We start from the raw sequence: 22,714 nt of genomic DNA, 5'->3' as shown, positions 1-22,714 counted from the left end.
TATTAGTTGGGCTTGAGGCTCTGATCTCATCAGCCCTTTTAGGATGACAGTGAAATTGGAAGGCATGCTGGCATTTTTCTCTCATATGGTTAAACTTGGTGCTTCCATTTTTCCTCGAATTATAGATTGCTTCATGTGAGACGATTCCTCTTGGCCCTAACTGGAAACCTCTGACAGTAGTTGACATAGTATGTAGGAACCAGAGGCCATCATCTCCTAAGTTTGAAAATCTTTCCATTTATTGTGAGAGACTTTGCAGTTTGTTTTGCCTCCAATATGGGATTGCTTGCCTCACAGTGGGCATCTTTATGTTTGTGGTCACTTTTCATTTGAATGCCCTCACAGTGTGACCAGTGTTCCCAAAACTCCTTGAATCAGGGGACAATACACTATGCAGATTCATGGTGATGAGCAGTTGGGTGTGATATTATACAGGGTAAGCTAGTGCAGAGAGTTACGAATGTGACTTCCTTTACACCCCTGCTTGGACAGAAGTCCCTTTGATTGTAGTTGTGAGGCGCTGGTCAGTTTCATGAGGTTCAGCATGAAAATAAAAGGGCCTTATAATCAATAAAATTCCTTCTCTGAGAGTCATGAAAATCAAACCAAATCATACATGTATAAAACCCTCTCTAATATCCTGGGGTTCCATGCAAGTATTGATCCTCTTCTGCTTGAGAAGGTGTGTGCTATACCCTACAGTAGGACTCAGACATTTCCTGAGGGTCATGTATAGTATGCATCAAATGTAAAAGCACATATGCCTGTAACGATTGAGAAGACATTGTTGAGAAGGAATTTGGAAGAAACCAGAAAGGTACTGTAGCACTCTGTAGTTTTCAGTGTGCAAGAGAGAAGAGCTCAGCCTGGCTTGCAGGTTTCATTTGCCTGAAGTTCTCACCCCATAAGGAGCAGACTCCCCAGCATCATTCCAATCCACTGACCTGCTCTGTGTGTGTGTGTGTGTGTGTGTGTGTATGATTGTTGGTACATACAATATGCATTCTACTAATAGTGCTAATAACACCTTGCATCTCGTTAAAGCTGGCTGGAAGGAGTGCAAGCAGTGGTTTATGGGAGAGCTCTCCCAGTGTTTCCCCATTCCATCTTCTTGTTTGTGTAAGCCCAGCCACCCACAGTCTCCAAGTGACTGTGCTGAAGCAGGCTGGCTTCATGGGTATCAGGAGGGTGTGAAATGGAAGGGACATTTGAACCAGGTGTCAGAATTTGGAAAGGAGACTGGTGTCATGGCTGGATATGCGACACATTAACAGTAGCCACTTGAGTGTTTTGCTTCTTGGCTTTTAAGGAACTCCTTGTAATTACTGCTTTCTATGAAAACCGCATGAAGCTCCCATTTTGATTTTTAGACTCTTCTTTTCGCGACATCCCGCAACCTGGTCTCTCCTTGCACCCTTCTTCCTCCATGCCTATCGGATTGCCCACCAGGAGGAAGGAAGCTTCAGCACAGGCCCATCCACTGTCTAGAAGTGTTCCAGGCACTACCTTGGAAAGGTAAGATGGCGAACCGCCCTGGGCCTCCACGTCTCAGAGCCACTGCTGGAACTGACTCGTGTCCCTCCTTCCCTCTAGCTTCAGAAGGTCGGGGCCCTCCCTGGAGTCTGAGAGTGACGGGAACACCTGGAGAAGCAGGTCTCATTCTGATGAGCTGCTACAGTCCATGGGCTCTTCTCCCTCCACGGAGTCCTTCCTAATGGAAGGTGAGAAGATTTTTGAAGGATCAGACATATTGTGTGTGTGTGTGTGTGTGTGTGTGTGTGTGTGTGTGTGTGAATTCTGTTTCATGGTATCTTTTGATAAGTAAAAATTTAGCCCCAGTAAATACTCCCAGGTAGTGGCCAAGGATATATAATATATTAAATAGACATGTGGCGTGAAGATAAGAGAATGAGATACATTGTGTGCTTGTTACTGTTTACAAGGTTTTAGAACTAGTGATGAATTGGGATAAGGATCATTTGTTAAAAATACATACTTCATTGAATTAAGACTGGGCTTGCCTAGATTTCTGAGATACTGATCCCCCATCTGTTGCCCCTACTTTGTGGGGAATAAAAGCATTTTTTAAAGCGTATTTTGTAAGATGGGATTTAATCTGGTGAACTCTGTGTTATAGCCACGCTCTATCAGTAAGTGACGGAGGACCTGAGGGAGGGAGAGCAGTGAGAAGAGAAAGAGGCAGACTCTGCCCCGGGAATCTAGTGCTTTTATGTTAAACTTGAGTCTTCCAATCCATTATCATCTCTTGCTGACTCCTCTGAGCTGGACTGTCTCTCAGGAGTGCTGTTTGGACAAACAGGATTTAGTTTTCCTGGAAGGAGTATGGGTGTGAGATAATCAGATTCTGTCAGAAAATCTGTACTCATCTGTGGCTTGAACCCATGTACCCTGCTTTCTTGTTTATATTAAGGACAGTGAGCCAAGTCAAGAGCAAATCACGTGGACAAGTACAAAATTCAGATTGGAGTAAACAGTGCAGAGTAACCTGGGGCAAAAGATAGGGTGTGTTTAAGATTCTGTAAGCCCGTTATGGACTCTGAAGGTTACCAAAAATAAAAGAACTAAAATAGAGCATGCCAAAGCAAACAAAAGAATCTTCAAATTATTTATTTATTTATTTTGGCGGGGAGGGGGGCATGCGCACCATCACTGTTTTAATGATTCTTTGGTTCCTTGCAAGCTCCTTCGATTTGGACCCTTTCCACAGTTTGGTTTCTAGATGTTTCTGCCCCACATCAACACTATTTTGGCTTAGCTGTTTCTGTGTTCAAAGCAGGTTTACTTCGTGTGATGAATCCATAGATGTGGGTCCTTGGAAAGGTCTTTGTTTCGTGTCACTTCACTTCACTTTATGTTCTGCACCTACACCAGATGTTGTGGATTCTTCTCTGTGGAGTGACCTCAGCAGTGACGCCCAAGAGTTGGAAGCAGAGTCTTGGAGTCTGGTGGTGGACCCCTCGTTTTGTAGTAAGCAGGAGAAAGATGTCATTAAAAGACAGGATGTCATTTTCGGTAAGCATTTAAAATATGCTCTTGGGCTGAAGCAGGGTGTATAGGGGAAAGGGCATGGGATTTGCCATCATAAGACATGGGTTCAAATCTCCGTTCTATTCCTTTCTAGTTACTTGATTTCAGACAAATGGTTTAATTCCCCTGGATCTTAGTTAAAAGGGGGATAATGATATTCACACTGAATTGAGGTGTTGTATGTACGTGATACAAAGCAAATATTATTTCTCAGATCCTTTTCAAATTTACCTACCCATGGCCAATACTTCCTGCCTTCTATTCCAATAATCCCAGAAAGTTTTCACATATTTTAATGCGCCCAGGGCTGCTGGATACACAGCTCTGCAGCTTACCCACGCACAGCAGTGGGTAACCTTCCCATAGACTGCAGTAAGACGGGCAGCACCTGGGTCAGAGCAATGTGGGCCTGTGTTCTGCAGACCTCAGTGCGCATTTCAGCTCTGAGATTTTATTATTTCCTCCTTTTGGGGGTGGAGGCCGTCTGAATTAGGGGAACTTGAATTATCAGCTCGTTAGAGAAAAAAATGAAGTTTAAACAATTTTTTAAATGCAAAGTAGATCCTCAGAGTGCTTCCAAGAAGTTAGCCTACTTGAAAGATGGGACTCACTTTTAGTTTTTATCAGTTCTTTGGCTGCAAGTATGGGCCATAGAGTCAGTGGTGACAAGGATTCCTTCTTACGTGTATCAAGTTGGTAGTTGCGCAGGTCAGGTGGGATGATTGCGCAGGTCAGGTGGGAAATCTGTTCAGGGCTGTAGAGCTGGGAAGATACTGTCCCTTTTATTTCTCATGTAGTTTCTGTTACACTGTAATTTGTCGTCTTGATTTCATATATTAAAAATAATCTGACCCACTTGGGATGAATTATCACATTCACAGCATGGTGTCTGGGGTCAGAGCAGCTTGTGTTCCAGAGGAAATCCTTCATTCTTCATTTTTTCTTTCTAAGATTTTATTTATTTGACAGCTAGAGTGAGCACAAGTAGGGGGAGTGGCACAGGGAGAGGCAGAAGCAGACTCCCCGCTAAGCAGGGAGCCCCCCTAAGAGCTCTGTGTCAGGACCCTGAGATCATGACCTGAACTGAAGACAAACACTTAAGCTACTGAACCACCCAGGTGCCCCTTCACTGTCTTTCTTTAAAGGATGAGAAAAATCATTCCTATATTTTAGGTCATACGGATAATTAGATGAAAGGATTAAATAAATTGATATGAATAAGTGTCTTTAATACAGAGTAGGTATGAAAAACTTGGAAGGAAGTAATAACTAGAAGCTAGTGGGTTAAAGAGATTTTTGTTTATGATAAAATAATAAAGCTACATTGAGATTTGTTCCCCTCCATGGCTCATATTTTAGAGTCTTCCTACTAGCTGAGTCTGGAAATGCTAATCTAGAATTGTACTTACGGTGCTCCTACAAATGAATTGTTTCCTCTCATGATACATTTTTATAATTGAGATAGAATTTGTATACCATAAAATTCACTCCATCATAGTATATAATTCAGTAGTTTGTAGTATATTCATGAAGGTGTGCAACCATCAGCTACTAATTCCAGAGCATCTGCATTCCTCCAGAAAGAAACCCAGAGCCCTTAATGTTCACTCCCTGTGTTCTCTCCCGTTAGCCCCGCAGCCATTCATCCACTCAGATGCAGATTTTCCTCGTCTGGGTATTTGGCATAATTGGAGTTGTACAGTATGTGGCTGGCTTCTCACGCTTAGCGTATTGTTTTCAAGGTTCATTTCCAGTGTATATTAATACTTCATTCTTTTTTATGGCTATCTATTATTTTACTGTAAATATCCTATTTTTTTTTAAGATTTTTATTTATTTGACAGAGAGAGACACAGTGAGAGAGGGAACACAAACAGGGGGAGCTACAGAGAGAAAGGGAGAAGCAGGCTTCCCGTTAAGCAGGGAGCCAGATATGGTGCTCTATCCCAGGACCCCGGGATCATGACCCGAGCTGAAGGCAGATGCTTAACAACTGAGCCACCCAGGAACCCCTATCCTATCTTTTATTTAATTATCATTTAATGGTCATTTTATCAGTGACTTTTGGGGTCACATAATAACGTTCTGTTTAACCCATGGGAAGAACTGTCAGACTATTTACCAAAGCAGCTGCACAGTTTTCCCTGCCCACCAGTTGGGGTACTGAGGATCTTGCTTCCTCCACATCCTTGCCAACACTTCCTTACTGTCCCTCCTTTTTATTCCTCTTAACCTCATGTGTGTGAAGTGGGGTATCATTTTGGTTTTGATTTGCATTTTCCTGGGGGCTAATGATGGTAAGTATCTTTCCATGTGCTCCTTGATCATTCGTGTATCTCTTTGGAGAAACATCTGTTCAGATCCTTTGCCCATATTGAACTGGGGTTTTGTTTTGTTTTGTTTTTTGTTTTTTGGGTTTTTTTTTGGTTCATTTTGTCTTTTCACTGATGAGTTATAACACTTATTTCTATACTTGTTTTATGCAAGTTCCTTATGAGATATTTTTCTTGCATTAAAAATTTTTTTCAGTCCTTTTACTGGAAATGCCAGCATTACTTTTTCCATAGAAGCTTAGTAATTAGTATCATTGCCAGCCATACTTTATTAAAAATTATTATTTGAAAACCAAGCAAGGTCATTGAAAAACATCTGATTCCATGGTTCTTATAGTATTTAAATCATTGTTGCCATAACTCACCAAGCTGATCATACATATTTTTCTTGAATACCTCCATTTTCTAGAAACTCTCTTTCCATAGACATTGCATTTTTCAATCTAGTAATCTGTGCTAAGACCTGAAATTCCTCTCCCCTAGTTTCTGTCTATTGACTCGACCCACATAAGGAGTCTGATGTCTCTCCCTAGGCTGGCCCACTGCCTTCTCTCACCTTTTCTTTTTTCAAAGAAGCCTCATTACTTGCTTTAAGGTTTAGAGCAAGTTAGGTACAACCTTTGGGCCTAGTTTATTCATCTCGAAGTACAGATAAGAAGATCTACGTATCTTGGTTCTGAGAAATAAAGAAAAATAGTATCTACTGTCCAACAAATATTAGTACCTACTGTATGCCAGGCCTTAATTCTGGAGACCAGGGAAATAACAGTAAGCAAAATGTACAGATTTTCTGTTCTCATGAGCTCACTTTGGGGAGTTCACAACCTGCGGCGTAGTACAGGATATGGGTAAAATACATAATAGGGTGTAGGTAGTGATAAGTGCTGAAAAAAAAATTAGAGTAGTGGGCCATATCAAGCAGGAGGACAAGAACTATGGAATGTTTGGGTATACAGGGGAGACCTAAGAGACAAGTAATATTCGAAGAGACCCGGACGACTTTAAGAAGGAGCTAGTGGATTTGGGAAGAAGATATCCCAGGCTGCTGGAGCAGCAAGCCTTGGAGGCCTTGAAGAAGGATTTTACTTTCTCCCATTCCATGGGCTGTCTTTTCACTTTATCCACAATGTCCCTTGATTGTCACACTTTGTTTTCTCCCAGAGAAAGTGCAATCAATCTGACTTCTATGGTGAAGAAATACCATTGTTCATAAACATTCCTTTTTTTTTTTTTTTTTGTACAGCCTTCACTGTTTAGCGTCTACCATAGGTCACTGGAGTATTTGGTTGTTAAAGCTTTTTTGTGCACGTGTGTTTCAGAACTGATGCAAACAGAGATGCATCATATCCAGACCCTGCTCATCATGTCTGAGATCTTCAGGAAAGGAATGAAGGAGGAGCTGCAGCTAGATCACAGCACTGTGGATAAAATCTTCCCCTGCTTAGATGAGTTACTTGAAATCCATAGGCATTTTTTTTATAGCATGAAGGAGCGAAGGCAGGAGTCCTGTGCTGGTGATGACAGGAATTTCATCATCAACCGAATTGGAGATATTCTAGTACAGCAGGTAAGAGAGCTTTGAAGACCCTGAGCTCAAAAACGAGGTTTGCAGATTTCTACAAGGTTAAAAGCCTAAGAAGAACTGGAATGGTGTTACCATTACTGCCAGGTGGGACCGGGTGGTTTTCTTCTGTTTAATACCCCCATGTGTGCCTGGCGGCTGAGAGCTCTGACAGCCAGTGACTGACGTCTGTGAGTCTCAGGATCTGGTGGGATGATCCCTAGCCCTCTCTCCACCAGGAGTCACAGCCATATATCTAAATCTCTTAGGAAAATTCTGCTTAGGCTTCTTGATATGGTGGCTTTGTGATTACAGGGTCCCCCGTGGGCCTGTGGTCATCTTGCCCGTATCTTCAAGACAAATGTTGGCTCATCTTAGGAAGCGGGAAAAAGATCTGCTGTCATTAAAGCCTTAGTGTTCCTGCCTGGGGGACAACACAGCAAATGTCACTAAAAGGAGGCACCTTTTTTAGGTACTTGGGATATTTGAAGCATCATGAGAATGGATTGTACTGTAGATGAGGGAAAACAAAACTTTGACCATTCATACTCGCCTCTTTGCAAGGGGTTTTCTGTGATAAAGATGCTAATAGAGAAGTTAAAAAATATGTATTCAGTGACCCTCTGGGGCAAGCATTTAGCAGGGTACTTGCATGTATATTAGCTCCTTTCCCTTCACAACTATCTGTACAAGGTAGATATTATTTTCCCCATCGTACAAAAACAGAAACCGGGGCATGGAGAAGGTAATGATTTTCTCAAGTTCACTTATCTCCTAAATAGCACAACTGAGGTTTGAATCAAAATCTGCTCTCTGAACAGTGAGTTAGGCATATGATTTCTTGAGACCTTTGGTGACATCTGAGGAAGCTTTTTATCATTGCTAGTTTGTAAGTGCCAATAAAGCAGGGATTCTTGTTGATTTCATTACTAACATATTTTACCTAGGACAGAGCTTGGTACCATAAATATTTATTGAATGAATGGGTCACTTAGGAACAAAACATCAGGAATTCGCTTGAATGCCATGTTTTGCAGTCCCTGGTAGCATTTGTGGAAAGGCATCAAGATGCATTCCTAGTTAGGTTAGTTCGACTTTCTCTCGATAAATACCAAAATGTCATCCTGTCCAAAAGGCTGTTTTTTAATCCCTTTCACTGGGTAGCACAAAATAATAGAGTTCAGCTCTTGGCTCATTTACCAGAAATAGAGAAATTAAGTTCATTGATGTAAATATGCTTAAACAGATATTTTTAGTGCACAAAACAAACCCCCCTCCACTAGTTGTTCAATAACTATTTCTAATGTCTAACAATGTAAAAATCCACATTAGTAACAAGTTTTTTTTAAAAGATTTTATTTATTTGAGAGAGAGAGAGTGAGAGAGACAGCACAAGCAGGGCCAGAGAGAGAAGGTGAAGCAGACTCCCCACTGAGGAGGCAGCCTGATGTGGGGCTGGATCCCAGGATCCTGGGATCATGACTTCAGCCAAAGGTAGTTGCTTCATCGACTGAGCCACCCAGGTGCCCCTACTAACAAGTTTTTAATCAAAGAGTAATCTGCTTTGCAGTTTATTTATACAGTCATAAACCTGTTCTGTCCTCATAATTGATGGGAAATATCTAGTGCCAAGTTAGGAGACTGTAAAATCCTTTGTAAGACGTTTTGACTAAAAATGTCAGAATGTGTTTGAACTTGAATCTGAGTGCATCCAAACGTGAAGTGCAAGATGTTTTTATCATTAGAAATTATTTACTTTTCTTGATAGAAGTACTGTGTTTTAACGCTAACACTTTTGTTCGTTAGTGACTTTCGTAGTTAACATATTTTACATCTCTACCAGTTCTGTTTTTGTTTCGTTGCTGGTCATAAAGGAGGACTTAAATTGAGAAAAAGGTTTGGGATGTTGGTTATTGGACAGGACAAGCTTGGTGTGCTGCTTTAGGATGAAGCACGCATTTCTCCTTTGGGGAAAGGTTTTTGGTTATGCAGAGAAAAGGATTAAAGCCTGCTTTTGTGTTTCTGTTGTTGGTCATGCATTTGGGGTATGGGGAGGGTTGTCCTCCCACTACGATAAAAAGTTGTCTCCTGAGGAATAAATGAGCAGAATCCCAAGATGATGGATGTGGGTATGATGCTCTGTGGGAAAAAAGGAAGAACTAGCTGTGGAAGGGATGTAGGAGAAAAGACTTCGGGGAAATTCCTCACTCAGGAGGCTAGCCTGGAATATAATGCTGACTTAGTCCGTGGAAATAATTGGTATGGGAAAGAAATTGTGAATATGAGGAACATGGTTGGAATAAAGCGGTAGTTTGCTAACTTCAGGTGCCTAAGAATCTCTTGATGCTTGTAGAAATGAAGACCGCTGTGTTCCAATGGTCCAGTGGTTTTGTTTCCATAGGATTGGGGTGGAGCCTGGGATTTGGCATTTTAAAATTTTTAATTTCTGAAATTATTTTTCCCCAATGCCATCTTCTAGCACAACTCTAATACCAGGAATCATAACCAGGATACGGACAGTGATGCAGTCAAAATACAGAACCTTGGGGCGCCTGAGTGGCTCAAATGGTTAAGTGTCTGCCTTCATCTCAGGTCATGATCTCCATGTCTTGGGATTAAGCCCCATGTCAGGCTCCCAGCTCAGTGGGGAGTCTGCTTTTCCCTCTCTCTATGCCTCTCCCCCCGCTGATTATGTTCTTTCTGTCTCTTTCTCTCTCAAATGAATGAATAAAATCTTAAAAAAAAAAAAAAAAGGATACAGAAATTTCCCATCATCAGTTCCATTATCACAAAGATTCCTTATCTGGCTACTCTATAACCACACCTACTTCCCTCCTGTCCCCTCCTCCTTAACTGCTGGTAACAACTAATCTATTTCTATAATTTTGTCATTTCAGCAATGTTAGATAAATGGCATGTGTGTTTTACATGTAGGTTATATACATAATGTGTACTTTTCCTTGGATTGGCTTCTTTCACTCAGCATAATTCTCTCAAGTATCATCCAGGTGTTGGTGTGTGTAATAGTTCATTCCTTTTTATTGTTGAGTAGTAGTCTGGGATATGGAAGTACTATAGTTTGTTGTAGTTCACTTGTAGAAGGACGTCTTATTGTTCCTTGTTCTTGGCTATTAGAAGTAAAGCTGTTTTTGTGGTGCCTGGCTGGCTTGGTTGGTAGAGTGTAAGGCTCTTGATCTTAAGGTTGTGAGTTTGAGCCCCACATTGGGTGTAGAGTTTAGTTAATTAAGAAAAAACTTTAAAAAAAAAAAGAACTAAAGAACTAAACATTTATGTACAGATTTTTGTGCACACTTAAATTTTCATTTCTCTGGTATAAATATCTGGGTGTTATAATTTCTGGGTTGTATGGTAGTTGCATGCTTAATTTTATGAGAAATTGCCAATTGTTTTCTGGAGTGGTTGTGCTATTTTATATTCCCATCAAATCACAAAGTACATCAACAGTGTACAAGTAATTCAGTTTCTCTTCATCCTCACCAGCATTTGGTGTTGTCACTATTTTTTATTTTAGCTATTCTGAAAGACATGGATGGATAACTCATTGTGGTTTGAATAATAATTCCTGCATAGCTGATGATGTTCACCATCTTTCATGTGCTTATTTGCCATCTGTATATCCTCTCTGGTAAAAGGTTGGCTCATGACTTTTGCTTATTTTCTAACTGGATTATTTTTCCTACTGTTGAATATTCAAATTTCTTTTTATATTCTAGATCCTAGTCCTTTGTCAGCTATGTGATTTGCAAACATTTTCTTAAGTCTGTAACTTGTTCTCTCAGTCTCTAAGTTTGATGAAGTTCATTCTTTTACTTTTTCCTTTTAAAGATCATGGTTTTGGTCTCAAGTCTTGGAACTTTTTGTTTAGCTGAGATCTCAAAAGATTTTCTTCTATGTAGTTTTGTAAAAGTTTTATAGTTTTGTGTTTTACACTTAAGTTGGTGATCCATTTTGAGTTTATTTTTGTTTAAGACATGAGCCACATGTCAAGATTCACTTTTTGTTTTTGATCTATGGATGTCTAATTGCACCAATGCCATTTGTTGGAAATAAGTCCATTGGGCATTTTGGGCTCTGACTCTGTTCTGCTAATCTGTGTGTCTATCCTTTCACATAGTCTTAATTATTATAGCTATATAATACATCTTGAACTTGGGTAGACTGAGTCCTTCTACTTTTTTTTTTTCAAAATTGTTTTTAGTTATTCTTTTATCTTTCCATCTAAATTGTATAATAATCTTGTCTGTATGCATTTTTAAGAAAAAACTTGCTGGGATTCTGATGAGGACTGCATTAAACCTGTAGAACAATTTGGGAGAATTGACATCTTTACTATGTTGTGTCTTCCCAGCTATAACCATGATTGATTTACGTTTTTAGTTGTTTTTTTTTTTAATCAGCATTTTATAGTTATCAGCATAGAAGGCCTGTGTGTACTTTCTTAGATTAGTATCTGAGTTTTTGTTTGTTTGTTTTTATTTTGTTTTTTAGCAATCATAGGTAATTTAAGAATCAGCTCTTGAGACATATTAGCCTAGAGCATAGATAAAATTGTAAGCCAAGATGAAAAGATCAGAGAGGGTGATATAAAGTTGAAGTACTTGCCAGGGGCTGGGTGGATATTTTCTGGTTTCTATTGTGATAATATTGTATGTGGCAGAGGGTAAAACATTGGCATTCATGTAATTCAGTTTGTTACCTCTATACCACCCTATGAATCTGATTTGCTTTTCATCTAGATTTTTCGACAGAGATGTTTCCACAAGTCAAACTTATTGACATATCCAGCCCATATCTCTACTTTGGTCCATCAGTTAATAAAGTGGCAATCTGAGTATTCATCTTTCCCTTTTACCTGCCTCTTCATCCCTTTGTGATGTATTGACAAAGATCAGATTCCAAATTGAGGACTGAGTCCATAGACTTGGTCAGTTCACCAAATGTAAATGTCAACCCATGAGAGGTCAAACCTTCTTGAGCGCCCCCAAATTTTCAGCATAGCTTTCCTTTAGTCTTAAAAAGTTTAAAATAATAAGTTGAAATGATAAAGTCACATAAACACTTGAAAAAGAATAAAAGGTAACAAATGTTTTGCATTTGGTATCTGATCATTGAATTAGTTCAATACAGTATAATTAGTTCAATTACCATCTTTCCCTTACCTCTTGGCAGCTTCTTAGTTTAATTTAAAAGGTGTCTGGGAAAAAGAAGGGATAGTGTTCAGCAATTTTATGTTTATTCTTTATTTGCCAAGAATATATTGAAATATATGAAAACTGCATGTTCTTTTCAGTGTTTAGAACTAATTAAATTCATAAATCATCACTGAAATGTCATTCTCAGTTTTCAGAAGAAAATGCAAATCAAATGAAGAAAATATATGGAGAATTCTGTAGCCATCACAAAGAAGCTGTCAGCCTCTTTAAAGAACTCCAACAAAATAAAAAGTTTCAGAATTTTATTAAGGCAAGTATTTTTAAACTATTGCAAAGTGGTAAACCAGCATGGGGAATAGTTCATGCTTTCTTGTTACATGACCTTAAACAAGTTTCACATCTAGGTGCTGATTTTCAGGGAAGGAGAAGAAAGGGATAGGCTCGTGGCAAAGACAGAAAGTCTCTTTTTCTGTCTTAGCGATATATTTCTCCCAAATCATTTCCTTTTTGTATCTTATATTTGTAAAGCGTCATCCAACCTTCTGAGCACCTTTGTAATATCCTGGGTTGTTATTATGTTATTATGTTATGTCCTGAGATGTAATAAATCCAGAAGAACCTTATAAAAATAGAGAATCAGTCCCATGCCCCCTGGATTCACTTGAAGCAAATCCTGAACATTATATAATTTGGCATGTATATAATATGTATCTCTAAACAATGCATCTTTTAAAAGTTACAAGGACATTATTACAATTAAGAATTCTTCTTTTTTTTTTTTTTTAAGATTTTATTTATTTGACGGAGAGAGAGAGATCACAAGTAGTCAGAGAGGCAGGCAAAGAGAGAGGGGGAAGCAGACTCCCGACTGAGCAGAGAGCCCGATGCAGGGCTCGATCCCAGGACCCTGAGATCATGACCCACTGAGCGACCCAGGTGCCCCAAGAATTATTCTTTAGGGGTGCCTGGGTGGCTCAGTGGGTTAAAGCCTCTGCCTTTGGCTCAGGTCATGATCCCAGAGCCCTGCAATAGACCTCCACGTCAGGCTCTCTGCTTAGCAGGGAGCCTGCTTCCCCTCTTTCTCTGCCTGCCTCTCTGCCTACTTGTGATCTCTGTCTGTCAAATAAATAAATAAATAAAATCTTAAAAATATATATAAAGAATTATTCTTTAATATCCTCAGTATTCAGATTTCCCTAGAAAATGAAATGAAATTGGATTACTTAAGCCAGAAACCAACTAAAGTTTATGTATTGTGTATCAGAGATATATCTTTTAAATCTCTTTTAATTTTGGGTGTTCCCCATCCCTTTATTTTTTGGTGTCCAGTTTATTTGTTGAAGATATCTGTCCTTTAGAGTTCCGTGAATTGTACATTTTTTTCTTTTATTTTGAGAATGTTAGCAGATTCTCCTCCTCCCCCACAGCACATACATGAGTATTGAGAACTTGAAAACTTAAAGAATACTATGAAATTTTTAAGAAGAAAGTTGACCTGATTAGAGGGAACTGTAAGTGCTGTGATGAGTAATAACAAATGTAAAGGAAGAGTGGTTAGAAAAACCAATGGTTAATCGCAAACTCACACTCAAAGTGTAACTTTGATTTGTGACTACTTTCCAGAACTTTTGCTCTTCATAAATCTTAAAACTTGGTGAAACTTGCTCACTTTTAACTGCAAATATATCAGTGTAACTTAAAACTTCTTAATCTTGGAGAGTTATGTTGCTGAGAGATTAATGGCAAAGCATGTGATTTAATGACCATGAATCAAGTTTTAATTAATGATAATGCCTATTAATCTTGTATCGGAATAGAACAATACAGTGGCCGATTCTTTGTATTATTAAACTCAGACCTCAAAAGAAAATACTGTTTCTATATATGAAAAGTATATGTCTATTTTTAAGCTTCGAAATAGCAATCTTCTGGCTCGACGCCGAGGAATCCCAGAATGCATTCTGCTAGTCACTCAACGCATCACAAAGTACCCAGTCCTCGTGGAAAGGATTTTGCAGTACACGAAGGGTGAGTCGTAACTTCTAGGGTAAACATTTTACCTCTTGGCCACTTGCCTTAATTTTAAACATAGCCGAGGTGTCATCAACAGATAAAAATGCTCATGGCCTGGGACTCATGAAGGCTGTTTATTAGGGGAAAACTTTTTAGAGCCTTTGGATTTGGATCCTTTTTGAGAAGCTCTCTTTTATAATGTAGCTTTGGGTATAGTCTGAATTGCTTCAGGCAGCCTAAGCCAAGCAGTGTTCTTCTTTCTTCGACTCTGTCTATCCCCTCTTCAGTTTCCCCATGTCCAGATCTTCTTAATACCTCTGCCTCCTCATCTTCCTGTTACCGACTCAGTAATGTGATGACACACGCCCCTGGATCCTATCACCAGATGTTACATCTTCCAAGCAGTGAATTATTAGGTTGAAAATGATTTATTAGGGAGCTCTTTTTAACTCTGTCATTCCTCAAAGACCTGGAGTATCATCTAGGCATCTTTTAGGAAGCTAACAATCACATGGCTGCACCGTAAGCTCCTTGAAGGATCGAGAAGGCCTGTGTCTGGTTCACAACTGGATCTTGAATGCCTAGTGTGGTGACTGATAACAACAGAAGAGGCTATCAAGAAATAAAACCATCCCAGTGCAATGAACGAAAAAATAAAAATGTCTGTTCTTCCAGCTAGCTCATTGATCTTGAGTAAAGTGTCTGTTGGATGGTGGCGTGTTAGGTTAAGAAGGGCTTGGGTTTGGAATCATGTGAACTGGGATTGCCATTGCATATGCTTGGTTTTACTGCTCACTTGTTGGGCAAGTGAGCCCTTCATTAAAGGAGCTTCGGTAAGTGACACTAATAATCCTCAGGGATGTTGTGAGGATTAAATGAGATTGTTGCATAAAATGCCCAGGACAGAGCCTGGTGTAAACAAAGGACTCACTAAGTGGGAGCTGTTTTTATTACCTTTGTCATGACCAGTTGACTTGGAGGCAATGAAAGGGGTAATGAGATCTTAAATGCCCCCTCTAAAAAAGTCAACCTCTAACATCCTCTTTTTGGGAAGTGATCTAGGTGCGTAGAAATGCATGAATTAGTGTTTCCTTTTTTCAGTCACATTAAGAACTAAGTTCAGGCACAAGTGGTAGCCTCTGCTCCTTGTATCCCATTTTTATTTTATTTATTTATTTATTTATTTATTTTAAAGATTTTATTTATTTGACAGAGAGAAATCACAAGTAGATGGAGAGGCAGGCAGAGAGAGAGAGAGGGGGAAGCAGGCTCTCTGCTGAGCAGAGAGCCCGATGCGGGACTCGATCCCAGGACCCTGAGACCATGACCTGAGCTGAAGGCAGCGGCCTAACCCACTGAGCCACCCAGGCGCCCCTGTATCCCATTTTTAGCGCTCCCTGTAACTCAACATGAAATAGAAGCACAATATGAAGAGAAAAGCCTCATAAGTGTTGTTCACAGAAAAATAATGAAAACAAAATTAAGGCTTTTTTATTTTTATTTATTTATTTATTTATTAAGTAGGCTCCACATGCAATGCGAAGTCCAAAACAGAGCCTGAACTCACAGCCCTGAGATTAAGACTCAGATGCTTAACCAACTGCGCCACCCAGGTGCCCACAAGGCTTTCAGTTTGTACGATCTTCATATTGTCTTAAGAATGGAGTTTAGGGCACCTGGATGGCTCAGTTGGTAGAGCAACTGCCTTCAGCTAGGGTCATGATCCTGGAGTCCTGGGATCTGGTCCCGGGTCGGGCTCCCTGCTCAGCAAGAGGGTTGTCTCCTTGGGACCTTCCCCCTCTCATGCTCGCTCTCTCTCATTCTCTCTCTCTCTCAAATAAATAAATACAATTTAAAAAATAAAGTAGAGTTAAGTACAATACCCCAAAGACTAAAATCTGCCAGATTGTGTTAGGTCAGCTACTGCTACTCTAAGAATCATCCCACACCAAATTCCTGGTAGACTGAAGAACAGTCATGACCTACTGCCTGTCAGAAATTATAAGCATGACTTGGGGCTTTCTGGGTATAGCTTTCATGGTGGCTAAGTGCATGAATGGACATAGCTTCCTTGGGTCAAACCTTAACTGCTGGTCGGTTCTCGCTCTCTCTCTCCTGGGAACATTGGTTTACGTGACTTGCTTACAGCAATGCTTCTCAGACTTCTTTAGGGATCATCCGCTCCTGCAGAACTTGCTTACATGCAGATTCTGCTTCAGTGAGGTCTGAGGAGCAAATCCAGTCTACCTAGCAAGACTTCCAGGTGAGGTCGGTGCTGTGCTGTGTCACTTAGGGTAGCCTGCCATTACAAGACAGTGATTTGTCCCTGAAGGTCAAAGACTGAGCCTTTTCTTGGTCTCACCCCAAGTTACTTTGTAACTCAACTTTGATTCTCTTTACTCCCCTTTCCTATTTATGAATACGTTCTTTGGAAAGGAGAACCTTTTGTGGGTTGGTAAGTATAGTAAAGAGGATACTTTCACAGACAGTGAGAAAGAGAGTATTTTCCTTATGAAAGATCCCTGTCAGGATTTGTTCCTTGGTTTTCTGGAATAACCTTCATGAGTGGAGACATTGAGAACCTGGAAATGGTCAGACTGTTTGAGGCCTTGTTCTCTTCTCACTTGACTGCTGTTTCTGTGTGTTGATTTCTGTGGCTGTAGGCTTTTGTTTTCTCTCCCAATTTTTCTGCTCTCCTCTCCCTCTGGCACCTTCTGACCTCTTGAAACTTTCCCTTTGGTTTGCCTCAGTAAACATGAACTAGGTGCTCCTTATCATCCAATAAGACAATAGTTAAATTCTGTTTCATCTGGAGTTCTAGGAGGCTGTTCCAGAAACTCTTCCAGGGCTTTTTCTTGAGACCATTGGGAGATATGAGCATATGGCCCGTGTTTTAAGGAGTAATAACTGGAATCAATGATTACCTACTGTTGCCATGAGTATGACGGACCCATAAGGCACAGTGCCTTTGTCCCATTTTTTTAGTCTGAAAAGATGTTGAAATATCATCTTGAATATTTTTTTTTTAAGGAGGGAGGGATTCAGGAAGGCAAATGAGTCTGGGGCCTGTTCAAGTCCCCCTGCAGCTCCCTTTCATGAGAGGATTCTCATTTGGGCCTCCAGGTTGGCCAAGTCCTAAGAAATTCATTGAAGGGATTACTTGATTACCTGTGTCTTGGAAGGTGGAAAGAAAACCTAGGTTAGTATATAACATACTCATTGCTCTTGGGGTAGGTCAGGCCAATCCTTAGAACTTAGACATCTGGGCGCCTGGGTGGCTTAGTGGGTTAAGCCTCTCCCTTCGGCTCAGGTCATGATCTCAGAGTCTTAGGATCGAGTCCCGTATCAGGCTGTCTGCTTGGCAGGGGGCCTGTTTTCTCCTCTCTTTCTGCCTACTTGTGATTTCTCTCTGTCGAATACATAAATAAAATCTTAAAAAAAAAAAAACCTTAGATATCTTACTGATAGTATTTTGCTGAACCATATCTGACAAATAGATCTTTTATAATTAAATCTTTTAACAGTTCCTTTTGGGGAGGAAGGGTGAAGAGTGATAATAAGGTATGTGAACCTAATCCAACATTTTTGTTGTGTGATTTCTTGTTCTTTGTATGATTTTAATTGCATTTAAAACTGAAAAAAAAAATCTTTCTCTGCACTTTGGATTATTCTATAGTGTTCTTTTTCCCATGCAGAAAGAAGTGAAGAACATAAAGACTTGTGCAAAGCTCTGGGCTTAATTAAAGACATGATTGCAGCAGTGGATTTAAAAGTCAGCGAGTATGAGAAAAACCAAAAATGGCTGGAGATCCTAAATAAGATCGAAAACAAAACGTACACAAAGCTCAAAAACGGCCATGTGTTTAGGAAGCAAGCATTGATAAGTAAAGAAAGGACTCTCTTACATGATGGCCTTGTTTACTGGAAAACTGCGACGGGTCGATTCAAAGGTATCCTTTCTCCTTCTTTGACATCTATCACTCATTTAGCAGGACAGATTTTCAAAAGGAGAGTGGTTCAGAGATGGCAGGCACCACACAAACCCCGGACAAGTGGGAAAGGACCAAGTCATGAACTTTAGTAAGCAAATGCTATGTATCTTTGGTGGGAGTTCACTGCCCCAAGCTAAGCCCTTCCTGTACGTTTTATGAATTAGCAATTTGGGGTATTAGAATGAAAGGAGCTGAGAATTCTGGTAATTCTTGGCACAGAAATGTTGCTCTGGCAAATGTAATGTGTTGAAAATGAGGCGGTAGGTCTATACACCTAGGGTCTGTGTACCAAGCCAGCAGGGGGCTGTAACACCAGTGAGGGGAGGACTGCGCTCTGAAGGTCTGAAGGTCATATTCCGTATGCAGTCACAAGATGCAGAAATATACCTGCTCACAGTGGTACAAACTCTTTCTCAATGCTACTGCTTGGTGTTAACTGGCATTAATCTGACTGTGCTATTCTAGTTAAGAGTCTAAAACCATTAAGGGACTGATTCTATAGGGAGCCTCCTGCCTGGTCCAGGCTTTTTCTCAGCTCGGATCACACACTTTGAATCACCTTGGGAGTTTAAAAAAAAAAAAAAAATTGCCGATCTTCAAGTCTTCTCCCAGAGATTCTGCCTTTTTTTTTTTTTTTTTTTTTTTTTTTTTTACAGATTTTATTTATCTGTCAGAGAGAGGGAAAGAGAGCAAGCACAGGCAGACAGAATGGCAGGCAGAGGCAGAGGGAGAAGCAGGCTCCCTGCTGAGCAAGGAGCCCAATGTGGGACTCAATCCCAGGACGCGGGATCATGACCTGAGCTGAAGGCAGTTGCTTAACCAACTAAGCCACTCAGGCGTCCCTGCGTTTATTGGTCTGGGGATGAAGCCCAAGCTTAGGGATGCTTAAAGGTCCCCACGTGGGTCTGCTGTGGCATCAGGGTTAAGAAGCACCCATCTGCTCACATTGTTTTTTTTGGTTTTTTTTTTTTTTTAAAGATTTATTTATTTATTTATTTGACAGAGAGAGAGATTATAAGTAGGCAGAGAGGCAGGCAGAGAGAGAGAGGAGGAAGCGGCTACCTGCTGAGCAGAGAGCCCGATGCGGGACTGGATCCCAGGACCCTGAGATCATGACCTGAGCTGAAGGCAGCGGCTTAAGCCACTGAGCCACCCAGGTGCCCAGCTCGCATTGTTTTTAATGTATCTTAGTGACATCCTCAGATAAGGGAGAGGAAGAGATTGTTAGTTGCTCCAAGGGAACTCAGATGTAATCTTTGGAGGACTGTGAAGTTTTCACAGTGTTTGCAGCTAATGACTAAGATGGGATTTGTGGATCAGCAATGTTGCCACTCAGCGTGAGCCACAGTTAGAACATTAACCAAGCTAAATTATTAACCAGTCTGTAGACCCTAGCTCTACAAGTTCTTTGCTCTTGGTTCAGTTCTTCGCATCAGCAGTTTGCTAATTCTGTGTTAGATGTTTAGTCAGCTAGTGAAGGTAGGTTCCTGTGTACAATTTGTAGGGGGCATATAGGATCTCAAACTCTGCTCAGGTCTAGATGGAATGATTCAACAGATTTGCACACATAAGTTAAGGCAGAAGCTGCCTTCTAATAATTAGGATTAAGGTTCTTTTTCTCAAGGTAAGCATTTGCTCTGTTCTATGAGAATCTTTGTTTATTGGATAGTTCTTTTCCATTTTGAAAGCTCCAGTATTAAATGTTGCTGGAGATTTAGCAATACCTATAGTTACATGCATGCTTACACGGCTAATCGGAGTTGTTTGTAGAGTTTCCTCTCTGGCTGTCATAAATAAGGGCATTTTTTTTTTAAAAGATTTTATTTATTTATTTATTTGACAGAGGGAGATCACAAGTAGAGAGGCAGGCAGAGAGAGAGAGGGGGAAGCAGCCTCCCTGCTGTGCTGAGAGCCTGATGCGGGACTCCATCCCCAAACCCCGGGATCATGACCTGAGCCGAAGGCAGGGGCTTAACCCACTGAGCCACCCAGGTGCCCCAATAAGGGCATTTTTATAAAAGTTCCACAATTAGGCTAAATCTTAGTTTTCTTATTTTTAATAAATTGATTTAAGTTTCCACCATGAAATCCAAATATTTGATAAGGGCATTTGAACTGTGGTTTGCTTCATTAATACTGGCAATATCTTTTCTTTGAAGATATCCTGGCTCTCCTTCTAACTGATGTGCTGCTCTTTTTACAAGAAAAAGACCAGAAATACATCTTTGCAGCTGTTGTAAGTATATGGTCATGTGACACACATTTTAAAGGGTTGGGTACCACATATCTTTTGAGAAATGCCTTAAAGTCCTTGTGAAATTAAGTAGCCGTTGGCAAGAGCCCACCCCTTGTATTTCCAGTATTATTGGTGATTGCCGTGTTCCCTCTCATTTGGTTTAACAAGCATGAAATGTGTTGATTTATAGCCAGGAGTGGTGGTCATCTCATTCAGTTGCTGATCGCCAATTCAATTGTTAATCGTTAATGTAAAAATACTAAAGTACCTTGGGACTGGTTGGTGCGCAAGCACTCTCTCAAACCCTCAAGTGACTCTGTTGTCTGGCCATCGTGGTATATCTTCCAGATCTCTCCCACCCCTTTCCTGACCGTGCCTTCCCAGCCACTCAGATGTTAATGCTGGGAACAGCAGGTCTCTTCCAGAATCTTGTCCTACTTCCTTTGGTCCATCCCTGGTGTACCCACTACTAGCTCCATTCATAACTATCATGATGTTCCTTCTGCCAAACAAGAGAACATCATTGTGGTATCTAAGAAGAAGAACAAGAAGAACAAGAAGATTCTTGTTTCTACTATAATGGCTACTAATTACTAAGATTACTCAGTAAAATTTATCTTTATAGTGTGGTACATGAATCTCATGGCTGGCACAGAGTTAGGCTAGAAGTAAAACGAGTATTTTATAACATCTTTTACACAGCATCTTGCAGTCCAGAATGACTCACTTAAAGAAGGAAGATGTCATCAATTAACTTTGTCAGCCTTGTGGAGCATTAGGGCCTGTTAAAGGAAAGAATCCAAGATGTAGTATCAATGTGGGCATTATAATGGCGGCTCTCTAAAATGGTTCTTATTTATCATCCATTGATAGATAGGACAGTGATAGATAGGACAGTTGGGAACCACTAGCACATGTCATCAATTCCAGCTGGTTTTAAGTCAAAGCTTAATGAAGTTTCTGTTTTGCCATTCAGAGAAAACAAAGAAGCATGCCTGCCCAGGGTTGGATTTGGGGGAGGAAGAGGTTGGTAGAGTGCTCCCCTGCTCATCTGTGCTTGTCAAGTTGGCCCAGCAGGCTTCTTCACCCTGTTAAGCATGTTGCTTTCATCAGGATGCTGATGCCAGGTTGCATAAAGCTCAGAGATTGCTTCACGGGGCTACTCCAGAGGATAGCTAGAGGCCTTAGACAAGTCCCCATGGCTCTGAGCCATTCGAGCTGTCTATATTGCATATTTCATGACAACCCAGTGATTTGTCAAGCAGCCTGTGTGTGCTTTTTTCTAGGATCTAAGTAGGAAGGTGGGACCATTTTGTTTGTCCTATGGAAGGTGAGGACCATGACAGGAGAGAAAACAAATTCATACCACACTTTTAAAGAAACCCAAGTTTGGCCAAAACCAGAGAGCTGAAAGAGGAGCAAACTGTGCCTTCTTGGGTGTTACAACAGGCCAAGATGACCTGCTGATGGGTCAAAGATTAGACACAGCATAGAGACAACTGTCTTATCTTCTAGTTCAACATAGTGTATGCATCGTGGTGAAGGTGTGATGCTCACTTTATAGTCACTGCTTGAAATAAGGATCTGTCCCACTTATGTGACCTCTTTCAGAGTTATCTGTGCCTGCCTTAGACCACATTTGCCTTAGACCACATTAAGCTGGACATTAGGAAGGCAGTCTGCCAAATGCCAGGATGAAGGTAACCACAGCTTTCCTCCTCTCCGTAGAAGGGGTTTGTCTCTGGACAACAGTAAGATGATGCTGATACTGTTTCATGGAGTTGCTAGCCTGATACGTAGCAGCTTTCATAAAAGCCAGCCAAGCCCCTGTCCATGTCAGGGAGCAAAATAGAAAGCATTATCCTTAAGGACTCAAGGGCACTACACTGTTCAAGCATATGCTTTTGAGTGGCATCAAAGACATTTAGGTTAGCACAGCCCTCCAGTCGTAAATATCTTATTTACGCTGTATTGAGGGAATTGCTTGAGGGAATTGCTGTATTAGCCAGGGTCATACAGATGTCTGGATTTCCTGGTTTGCATCTTGGCATTGGAGAAAGTCATCTTCATGCTAATAACCACAGGTAAGTTTCTCTGCTCTAGGTGCTGTTAGAAGAACTTTAGGAAATGTTTATCTTGCTACGTGTTACAAAAGACATGATGAATTTGGACATGGCCAGAACATGAGCAGCTGAAAACAGCAGAAAAAAATGGAGTCCCTATAAGATAATTTTGCTTTTAAAGAGGACTCCCCTGGAAATGGGAGTAGGACCCAAATCTAAGAAATGACTGGGAAATTTCTCTGAGTCTAGGAGGGCCTCTTAAATCTTGGGTTTACTGAGTCTAGGAGGACCTCT

General features: G+C 40.6%; 1 protein-coding gene across 8 annotated transcripts in view; it reads left to right on the top strand.

The window, feature by feature from the left end:
* ARHGEF28 (Rho guanine nucleotide exchange factor 28) overlaps positions 1-22,714 on the top strand; it is a 314,268-nt gene that overhangs the window by 239,115 nt on the left and 52,439 nt on the right. For all 8 annotated transcript variants that reach the window (XR_001181930.2, XR_006604999.1, XM_013063682.2 and 5 more), the window contains 8 exons: positions 1,371-1,515; positions 1,594-1,721; positions 2,893-3,033; positions 6,701-6,948; positions 12,304-12,426; positions 14,027-14,144; positions 17,825-18,079; positions 20,281-20,357. Coding sequence is in view for 6 of the 8 variants with exons in the window: in XM_013063682.2 (XP_012919136.2) it covers positions 1,371-1,515; positions 1,594-1,721; positions 2,893-3,033; positions 6,701-6,948; positions 12,304-12,426; positions 14,027-14,144; positions 17,825-18,079; positions 20,281-20,357 (1,235 nt within the window). In the remaining 2 variants the exon portion in view is untranslated. The remainder of the gene's footprint in view (positions 1-1,370; positions 1,516-1,593; positions 1,722-2,892; positions 3,034-6,700; positions 6,949-12,303; positions 12,427-14,026; positions 14,145-17,824; positions 18,080-20,280; positions 20,358-22,714) is intronic.

The sequence above is a fragment of the Mustela putorius genome, unplaced genomic scaffold (genome assembly GCF_011764305.1).
Source record: "Mustela putorius furo isolate JIRA1106 unplaced genomic scaffold, ASM1176430v1.1 tig00537350_pilon_pilon_pilon, whole genome shotgun sequence".
Classification (NCBI taxonomy): domain Eukaryota; kingdom Metazoa; phylum Chordata; class Mammalia; order Carnivora; family Mustelidae; genus Mustela; species Mustela putorius.
The sequence above is the reverse complement of the archived record's forward strand: the minus strand, read 5'-3'. Positions and strand labels throughout refer to the sequence as shown.